The 10457-nt window shown below is 44.0% G+C and overlaps 2 protein-coding genes across 2 annotated transcripts; both read right to left on the bottom strand.

The window, feature by feature from the left end:
• Positions 1 to 1050: 1050 nt before the first annotated feature.
• LOC143033480 (uncharacterized) lies at positions 1051 to 3648 on the bottom strand. Its single transcript, XM_076198967.1, has 2 exons — positions 1315 to 3648; positions 1051 to 1203 (listed from the first exon to the last, which is right to left on the bottom strand). Exon 1 carries the CDS (start codon positions 3646 to 3648, stop codon positions 1702 to 1704), a length of 1947 nt encoding a protein of 648 aa, XP_076055082.1. The 3' UTR covers positions 1051 to 1203; positions 1315 to 1701.
• Positions 3649 to 3703: 55 nt separating this feature from the next.
• Positions 3704 to 9171, bottom strand: LOC143033478 (uncharacterized). The gene is made up of 2 exons (XM_076198965.1): positions 8865 to 9171; positions 3704 to 8753 (listed from the first exon to the last, which is right to left on the bottom strand). Exon 2 carries the CDS (start codon positions 7943 to 7945, stop codon positions 3704 to 3706), a length of 4242 nt encoding a protein of 1413 aa, XP_076055080.1. The 5' UTR covers positions 7946 to 8753; positions 8865 to 9171.
• Between the last annotated feature and the right edge of the window lie 1286 nt (positions 9172 to 10457).

Genomic DNA, 10457 nt, shown 5'->3' with positions numbered 1-10457 from the left:
CACAATACTGCTGCAGAACTTTGGTTGTTAGTTGGGGAATGAAATTATTGTTCGTGGGAGGGAATTTGACAGTGACTGAATATATTGTCGGTCTCAATCACTGCCTCATTCTTGGGATCATCACCCAATGAGTCAACCAAGGGGCATGGTGGCGAGGCAGCAGTTAGTTTTCCTTCAGTCTGTCTTTGAATCCTGATTTGAGATCTTGCTTCCCTTTTAAGAAAACCTCACCCCTTAGGTCATTCTTGATCTCTTACCTTAAGAACATAATAATAAAGGAGACTGCAAGAGACCATAAGGCCTACAGGCAGTTCCATGTCCATTACCACTTGTCATCCCCATCCATAAATGATCTAACCTTCTCTTAAAACAACCGATAGTTTCAGCGCTCACTACATGGTTAAAAAGTCTATTCCATTCATTGACCCCTCTAATGATTAACTAGTACTTGCATATTTCCTTCTTATATCTAAATCCATTACTGCGAGTCCTGCCCTGTTGTCTTAATATGATGACCTCGCCTGCATCACCCTTGTTAAAGCCCTTGGTCCACTTAAACACCTCTATTAGATCACCCCACACTATGCGTCTTTCCAGAGTGTAAATTAAGATGCCGAAGCTTGTCCTCATAAGGTACATTTCCGAGCCCATGTATCATTATGGTCATTCTCCTCTGTATCTATTACATAACATAACCACATCCCAGTCAATCTGTTACCCAAGCCTCTCTTGCAAGATCGTAATGGCTCCAAGGTTACTGGCAACCACCACCAGATTGGCCCACATATCACTCAAGGAAAAATTAATGTGTTGTTATTTGGGCAGGTAAGAGTGGATCAATATAGGATGAAATGTTCTGTCTCTTGTGTGGTGATTGCACCTAAAGCAATTTGATTTTGTGTATAGGCTCGTACTGTGTTGGTACTATTTAAATGATGCATGATGGCTTGAGTGCAGATGTGCTAATGTATTTGGGTGGCCTGATTAATTATATGTGGGTAGTCAGGTGGAGCATTGAGTTTGGGAGTCGGTCTTTATGCCGGAATCGACTGGGACTCCGGAGATGAAATAGGTATTCAACATCATAGCGTCCGTGACGTAGACAGACTTGGGACTGAAGGTTATAGAATCACGGGGATATTTGATGCGTATTTAATGCAGATCTGATCCATCGTTCGATAATACGTTGGTTTTGATGAAAAACTGTAAAAAGTACTATAATTACTATAGGCTAAAGGCTACCCAAGAAGAGGGTATCACAAAGGATGCACTAGAATACTCTAAACCTCAAATACAAAGAGTTTTAAGACTTACATGGTTTGCTTAGGCGTGGGGTGTGTACATCTTTCTAGATCGGACCAAGACTGGCGCCTAGAGGTGACCCACAGTAACCGGTTCTTACACACCTTCTTAAGTCTAATTCTTTAAGTGAACATCGTACAAATAATGAGATGCTATCTTGCAGCACAGCTTGCAGACAACTTACAATGATAGTATTCTTAAGCAGACGAAGCTTCTGCTCGCAGCATACTTAAATTAAACATGACGAAAAACAAACTTGGAAACCTCTTCCGAGGGGAAACGAGCCTTACGACAAAAGGATATGTAAACATGGGGATACACGGACATATAAAAAAGCCCCGTTACCTCTCGTAACGGCACACTCCCTTCCTAATTTTCTAGGGGGAAAAATTACCAAAACTATTGACCTAGCAACACAAGCTCAGAAATGGGTCTTACATATTCATGGGCTTTGTTGTTTACCACAACTCTTACTTGGACCTTCCTGACTAAATCATCCTTGCCAGGGAATACTTTGTTTACAATACCCAAGGGCCACTGTCCTTGGGGACACTCTTGATTTTTTACCAACACTACATCATCCACCTTTACATTTGGAGAGGAATTGACCCACTTTCTTCTGGGTTGTAAAGAGGAAAGATACTCTTTCTTCCATCTCTTCCAGAATTCCTCAGCAAGGTGATGGACATGCTTCCATTGAGATTTGTATACTGCCTTAATATCTATCTCTTCAGGAAGAGTTACAGGAATATCAGTTTTCTGAGTGAGAAGGATGGACGGAGACAAAATGAAAGGACTACTAGGGTCCGAGGAAACAGGAACTAAAGGTCTGGAATTCACGATCTTACATACTTCTGCAAAGAAGGTTACTAACACCTCATGTGTTAATGCCTTGGGGTGATGGTTAGTCAGTATCACATTCATGATGTTGCGGACTATCCCCACCATACGCTCCCATGCTCCACCCATGTGAGAAGCATGAGGAGGGTTAAACAACCAAGTGCAACCTTGACTTGACAAGAAACTATTGACATCACCACCTTCATCGGTAATGGCAAGCAAGTTCAGTGCTTTGACAGCACCTACAAAGTTCGTGCCTCTGTCAGAACGCATCATCTTAACTGGGCCACGAATACAAATGAATCTCTTTAAGGCATTAATGAAGGAAGAAGTACTCAATTCTTCTACAGTCTCTATGTGGATAGCTCTGGAAACAAGACAGGTGAACAGAACGCCCCATCTTTTACTTTCGAGGAAGGAACTTCTAGTGCGCCGAGTTTTTATATGCCAGGGGCCAAAAAGGTCAACTCCTACATAGGAAAATGGCGGATTGGGAGTAAGTCTATCGACGGGTAAGTCTCCCATCTTCTGAACACACACCTTACCTCTTACCCTTTTACAGGTGACGCATTTGGAAATGACCTTAGAAATGGTACGTTTCCCTCCCAAAATCCAGAAACCACCTGTACGGACGGCTCCCTCTGTAATCACTCTCCCTTGGTGGTGCACTGTCTCATGGTAGTGACGGATCAACAACAAGCCTAAGTGGGATTCCTTTGGAATAATAATAGGCCTTGCAAGCATACCAAGTACATCACTGCCTTGACTCAACCTGCCTCCTACACGAAGTAGGCCCTTCTGGTCTAAATAAGGAGACAGAGATGCAATGGGACTGGAAGGAGGTAAACAAACTTCACCTTGCAATTTAGTCATGGCAGACGAGAAATAATCCTTTTGGTATGTCTGAACAATGAAATCAGCTGCATCTTCTAGTTGATCGGGTGACTTATGTTTGTTGCATATATGCCAACCTGAACAACACTTGTTACCTTGTTTGAAAGAACGGGCTATATGCTTAAGGAGAGCTACCGCTCTTACAAGTCTCCTCCAACAGGAGAAATTAGAGAACCTCTGAGCTAATGACGCAATTGCAGGCTCTACATTGCTTTTGTTTGCACTAACAAGGGGTTCAGACTCAATTGTGTAGTCTGATACCTTTACTTCTTTATCTGTCTCAGGGCTTACAAGAGGAAAACTTCCACTGGTGGATACAACATCCTCAAATAAGCTTGAGGGACCTGACAACCAATCACTCTGATTTAGGTTGGTTATTTCAAGACCACGGGTAGCCAGGTCTGCTGGATTACAATCTGTAGGTACATAATGCCATTGGTTAGGTTCGGTGGACGACCTAATGTGGTCTACTCTGTTACTCACGTAGACCTGAAATCTACGCCTTTCATTATGAATATAGCCCAAGACAATCATGCTGTCAGAATAGAAATGCCTTGCGTCTAAGGGTTTGTCCAAGCAATCCGAGATGGAATTGCTGAGATTAACTGCCATCACTGCAGCACACAACTCTAACCTGGGAATAGTATGACCATGGTTGGGAGCTACTTTAGCTTGTCCCCTCACAAAAACACACCTGGTAGCTTTTGGTATCACTGAAAACCTTAAGATATGATACAGCTCCTACTGCTACTCTGGAAGCATCTGAAAAGGTATGAAGCTCTATCCTGTGAGCTTGAGACAAAGAAATACTAGCAAACTGACGATTGATGCTTATATCCTTGAGGTCCCTTAAGGACGTTAGCCATCTGGACCATTTGGTATGGATCTTAGCTGGTATGGGTTCATCCCAACCACACTTTAGATTGGTTATCTCTCTTAGGAGTAGTTTTCCCACTATTATTACTGGGGCTAAGAATCCCATGGGGTCAAACAGACTATTTACAACAGACAGTATCCCTCTTTTTGTCGAAGGCTTGTCTGAATCCATGAACTTATAGACGAAAACGTCTCTTTGGATGTCCCATAAGAGGCCCAGGCTAGACTGCATAGGCATAGAGTCAGAAGTTAGGTTCAGCTCCTGAAGGTTATCAGCCAGCTCACTGGTGGCAAACTTTTCCAGCACTTCCTTACTGTTGGAAGTGATCTTGTGCAAGCGCAGGCGTCCTCCTTCTTGAAGTGCTGACTTAGAGTCTTGGATTAACTTGTAAGCAGTCTCCGCATCTGGCAGAGATGCTAACCCATCATCCACGTAGAAATTGTTCTCTATGAAATAGCGAACTTCAGGAGAGGCATCTTCTACAGACTTACGCAAGCCATAGGTGGCAATGGCGGGAGATGGCGTGTTCCCAAAAACGTGAACAGTCATTCTATACTCAATCAACCTTTCATCAGGGTCATTATTCTTGTACCAGAAGAATCTGAGATAATCTCTTTGCTCAGTCTTCACTTTGAAATTATAGAACATCTGTTCTACATCAGCTGCCACTGCTACAGCTTCCTGACGGAAACGTAGAAGAATCCCGAGAATACTGTTTGTCATATCAGGACCTGACATCAGCATATCATTTAGGGAGAACTCTCTGGATTTGGCAGAAGAGTCGAACACAACCCTGATCTTGTCAGGTTTCTTAGGGTGGTACACCCCAAACAATGGAAGATACCAGCACTTCTGATCAGACTTCAATGGTGGCGCAACCTCAGCATGCCCACGATCTAACATCTTTTGCATGAAGGCCATCATATGCTGACGTTTTTCCGGCTTTGTGCTGAGGCTACGATGGAGAGACAGTGTGCGGTGCCACACAAAGTCTCTATTATTACTGGTGGCTACAACATTGGGACGGAAAGGCAGTGGCGCGACCCAATGACCACTTTGATCCTTGCGGAACTCTGAGTTCATAACATCCAAGAACTTCCTGTCTTCAATCGACAGGGCGGCCTTGTCATCATCTTTGGTTACCTTGAACAAATCATCCTTTACTTCAGAAACATGAATCTGGTTACCACATGGTGCGACTATAGAGGGACGTCTATCATGTACAAAGGATGTTTTGAAACTGCTAATGACAGGAGGCCTACAAGTGCCATGGAGACACACTTCCCCAATGATTGCCCAACCCAGACTGGTCTGTTGAGCTAGAGGGGCATTGACAGGTCCAATTCTCTGGTCAAAAATGTAATGAGCTGAAGGCACATCTCGACCAATGATGAGTAGAATCTCAGCTTCAGGAACCAGAGGTGGAATACATTCGGCCAGATCGGACAGATGGGGATAACCACGAGCTATGGCGGGGGTGGGTATCTCTTCTCTTACATTGGGAATGCTGTCGCATTCCACTAACTGAGGGATATGTACCTCTTGTGAGTTATGCCAAGACACGATGGTGTAATTTTTGGTGGTGCGCCCAGAAGCGCCCGTTACACCTGCACAGGTAGCTAGACGATATGAAACCCGATTGCTCAGCTTGTCAAACAAATCGAAAAACTCAGACCTTGCTAAAGAGCAATTGCACTGATCGTCTAGGATGGCATAACACCACACTCCGAGCTCTGGCTTACTTTCAGGATAGACCTTTACCAAGAAGGTCTTGGCGCAGGACTTACTCATGGAGGTGGGGTTACTGCATATCAAGGTACATTTGGAATTGACCGCAGCATCCTCCCCTCCCTGAGTCTTTACTATGGGGGTAAGAACATTTGGAAGCGGCACTTGATTGACTACAGGGGAGCGAGGTGTTTTATCTTGAGCAACCTCCCTTCCATGCTGTGTAACCGCTTGAGTCGAACTCCTCTTCGACCTGGGTTCATCGTGATGTAAGGCAGTCACATGAGTATGGGCCTTACAGAGTTTGCAGAAAGTTCTCTCTTTGCAGCTGGAAGGAGGATGGTTACCTTTGCAACATCTGTTGCACACTCCTTTATCGTTTAAGAAAACCTTCCTCTCGCTCACTGACATGGTGCGAAAAGCCCTGCAGAAATCCAAATGGTGTACGTAGGCATCATGGTAGACGCAAAAATCTCCCTTTTCTGCCTTTCTTTGCTCGGTAGGACTAGCGGCGCCAACAGACCTGTCAGCGCCCATGGTCGACTTACTGCCACTGGACAACATGGTGTCAGTCTTCTTCACACGTACTTGAGGAAACTTAGAGGGAGGTGGCTTCTCTGGTTTCACAAAACCATCGGCTCCAAGGCTTTGATAAGAGAAACATGGATCATTCTCGACCCTTGCCATCTCCTTCACAAACTCAATGAAGAAGGAGAAAGGTGGGTACGGCACACCGTGAGCAGTCTTGTAGTTCATGGCTCTGCCAGTCCACGCTTTCTGTATACAGGGTGGAAGTTTTGCGACAATGGGATTGATGCCTGACGAGGCGTCATAATATGCAAACAGTGTACTGTATACAGGGTTAGCCTTCAAGGCTTCTATCTGATACAGAACGTCACACAGGTCGTATAACCTTAAGGTGTCTCTAGGTGAAATCCTAGAGAAGTTGGCGAGCTTCTTTTTAATTGAAGTCTCAATGATCGAAGGGGCAGCAAACCTGTCATCCAAGCGCTCCCAAATTCTACTGCACGCCAGGTTTGGATTCTTGGCATTTGAGTTTCTGGTTGTACGGGCCCATTCTTTAGACTCAGGACCTAGGTACTTAACTAACAGGTCTATTTCCTCCTTACATGAGGTGCCTAACTCTTGCACGACTTCCTTGAAACTCTCTTTCCAAACAGCATAGTCTTCCGCAGTATCATCAAACGTAGACAGCCTGCTAAGAAGTAAATCCTTCCGCAAGAAGAACTTGCTCAAATCGGCAGAATTGGAGGTTGTCCCCAACCTAGGAGATGCACTCCGAGGAGGTTTTACTACAGGTGGTGACACATAAGAAACATGGTTAGCAACAGGTTGCTGCGCAGGTTGCACAGACCTCACCTTTACCTTTTCGATACGAGGTTCAAAACTGAATGGAACATTGTTAGCAGGCTGTGAGTTAACTCTGAAATCAGAACAGGGCTTGAAAACAGGGCTTTCAGGATTCAAGCCTACCAGATCCTTCTGACTAGCGGAAACATCGACTATACCACCCTGTTGCTCCACATATAGTTGGGTGCGGGTAGCGACTGTACCTTTTAATTGGTCCCAGTCACTGCATGTTTCCCAATCATCGTCGGGTCCTAAGTGCCTAAGTTCGGCTTCGGCTTCTTCCAACTCCTTTTGCTGTGTCATAAGTTTGAACTTGGCCTGCATTTCAGCCTGCTCTTTCATAAGCTGACCCTCCTGTTCGGCAAACTTAACTCTGATACGAGCGGTCTCCACCTTGGCTCGTTGCTTCCTTGCAACACTAACACTGGTGCTACTGGAACGACCTGACCTAACCGACCTTCTTGAACTGCCCTTCATGGAAGGGGGCATACAACGCTCAGAGTGGTCGACGAGGGATAAAGGAACTTGACTGGACTTCGGGTCATCTTGTAAAAACGGTTCAGTGTGGTGTTCCTCTTCCGTGACTTCAACTGAGGAAGAGGAAGCATAGTTACTGATTACCTGACGAAAAGATGCCTGAAAATCCCTGTCTTCGTGCTTCACTGATTCAGCACGAGCCAGACTTTCTGGAGTACGTTCACGCATTAAGAATTCCAGGTACCTTTTTACAGTATCCTGGTACACAGCGTGGGCCTCATACAACCAAGGACCATGATTCGGTTCTTCCAATAAGGCTTGTACTCCTTCTCTACTCGCCTTTACCCTCTCTTCATGCTGATCAGACGCTCTCTGAAAAGCCTCTTGCCCTTCAGCCGTGAGGACTCTGACCCTACCAGAGACGGGTCCTTCATCTATACTGTGGTTGGAAGACATATTGCCAAGTGAGAGAAACAGTGAGAGACAAGACAGTAATATGATAAAGAAGACAAGGAAAACTCGAACTTAATCGAAAACCACGGAGTACGTTACCACACTCCTAACTATACGACTATTGAGGTAGACAACAACAGATTAAACCCTACATTTGGTTCAATCTAAAAATGCACATTAGTCGCATGCTTATATTAACATATGACAGGATTTAGGCAAGGTAGCTTGCCTTCAAAGGAAAAACACATGCTCTGCGACGAGGTGTTATGTAAACACTGTTGGGGCTTGGCAACCATACGTTGTTGCCACATCACACTCGCGCGCCGATACGATCACTAAGACTGCCACATCACACTCGCGCGCCGATACGATCACTAAGACTGCCACATCACACTCGCGCGCCGATACGATCACTAAGACTGCCACATCACACTCGCGCGCCGATACGATCACTACACTTTGGCTTGCGCTACACTACACCCAAGCACACACATGCACTTATGCCAGGAAGGCGACACATCAAGTTCATGTGGTGACGACGAGGGGAATCTAGACGTGGCAACGGCGTGCAGGGCGTGGTCTGGCCGACACCTCATTCCTATGCTTTCTTCATCTGTTCGTTTCTATCGAACCATTTTTTCATTATGCCGGAATCGACTGGGACTCCGGAGATGAAATAGGTATTCAACATCATAGCGTCCGTGACGTAGACAGACTTGGGACTGAAGGTTATAGAATCACGGGGATATTTGATGCGTATTTAATGCAGATCTGATCCATCGTTCGATAATACGTTGGTTTTGATGAAAAACTGTAAAAAGTACTATAATTACTATAGGCTAAAGGCTACCCAAGAAGAGGGTATCACAAAGGATGCACTAGAATACTCTAAACCTCAAATACAAAGAGTTTTAAGACTTACATGGTTTGCTTAGGCGTGGGGTGTGTACATCTTTCTAGATCGGACCAAGACTGGCGCCTAGAGGTGACCCACAGTAACCGGTTCTTACACACCTTCTTAAGTCTAATTCTTTAAGTGAACATCGTACAAATAATGAGATGCTATCTTGCAGCACAGCTTGCAGACAACTTACAATGATAGTATTCTTAAGCAGACGAAGCTTCTGCTCGCAGCATACTTAAATTAAACATGACGAAAAACAAACTTGGAAACCTCTTCCGAGGGGAAACGAGCCTTACGACAAAAGGATATGTAAACATGGGGATACACGGACATATAAAAAAGCCCCGTTACCTCTCGTAACGGCACAGTCTTAGTGTATTTGTGATTTGAATGTGTGTGTTTTTTGTTAGGACGTTGTGAAGTGCAGATGGTAAACTGTTGATGTTTCAATAGTATAACTTTTTTTAAGTTGATTGTGCTAGTATAATGCGGTGGTATGGATAAGTGGATCTGAGGACTTTCGTGTAGAACTATGTGCCTTTCTCTTTTATATTATTGTTCTATAGAGAGGACTCTGGTTTTTGTGTTAATGTTTTATTGTTCTTTTTTTGTCAATTCAGTTATTATTTTCACAGCTTTGTGATACCTTTGTTTTTCTTGGTTAATGGAAACCATGCTATGGTGGTATAGCCAAGTGTGGTTCTTATGGATTGTATGTATACTGTAATTAGTGTTGTTTTCTGCTGGTCAAAGCCAGTCTTTGCTACAGATCTTAGTACGGTTAGTTTATTGTTAATTTTTACTATCAGGTCCTTCATGAGTGGGCTGAAGGACACATGTTTATCAATAGTGCTTAGGATTTTAGGGTTTTTGTCCAGTACAACATTAGAAGTTGGCTGGTGTTTCTTTGATTGTCTGAGGTGAACAATATCATCAATAACCTCTGGGAGGATGCTGCCATTCTGTTTTATCTCAATCAGTTGTAGACTATCAAGGTACGTTTTTTCAGCTACTTTGTAGTTATGTTGGAGAATGCATGTTTGGACATCTTAATAGGTTAAACAGTGCTGGTGGTAAATGTCATGCTTTCAAAACTGTGTTAAGAGTCCACCTTTGAACTGTGCATTGTCTTTGAGTGTTGTGCAATTTGTGAAGTTTGGTAATGTTATCCATTGTGTAAGAGGTTGGTAGAAAGACGTGGATAGAAAGTGAGGTAGATGGTGTGGGTTCCATTTGTATGAGTTCGGTGTTTGGTAAACAACACTTCGTAAGTGAGCAGTTGTACAAGCTCGCACTCCGCTTGGAGTAAAAATGGCCGGTAGCCTATATGACGTATTTTCCTTATGCAACCTAAGTTATGCAGTGATTCGAGATTGCTTAAGCAAACAATATTGCATGTTGACTTGTAACAACGAATCTGATTGGAGATTATAAGATTACGCCCCTTGGGAAGGATCTTAAATATAAAATTATAGATCATTGGACTAAAGAAATCATGACGCCAGTGCAGAACTTACCTGGGACGTAACAATGCGTGTTCTCACGGAGTTCCGAAATTGTACCTGGAGAAGCACGTAGTATAGCCGGTATTCAAGAAAATAAAACCTTTAA

Source organism: Oratosquilla oratoria, chromosome 15 (assembly GCF_046742065.1).
Source record: "Oratosquilla oratoria isolate Oo_2021 chromosome 15, ASM4674206v1, whole genome shotgun sequence".
NCBI classification, from domain to species: Eukaryota; Metazoa; Arthropoda; class Malacostraca; order Stomatopoda; family Squillidae; genus Oratosquilla; species Oratosquilla oratoria.
Note: the sequence above shows the minus strand (reverse complement) of the source record. Positions and strands in the feature narration are given on the sequence as shown.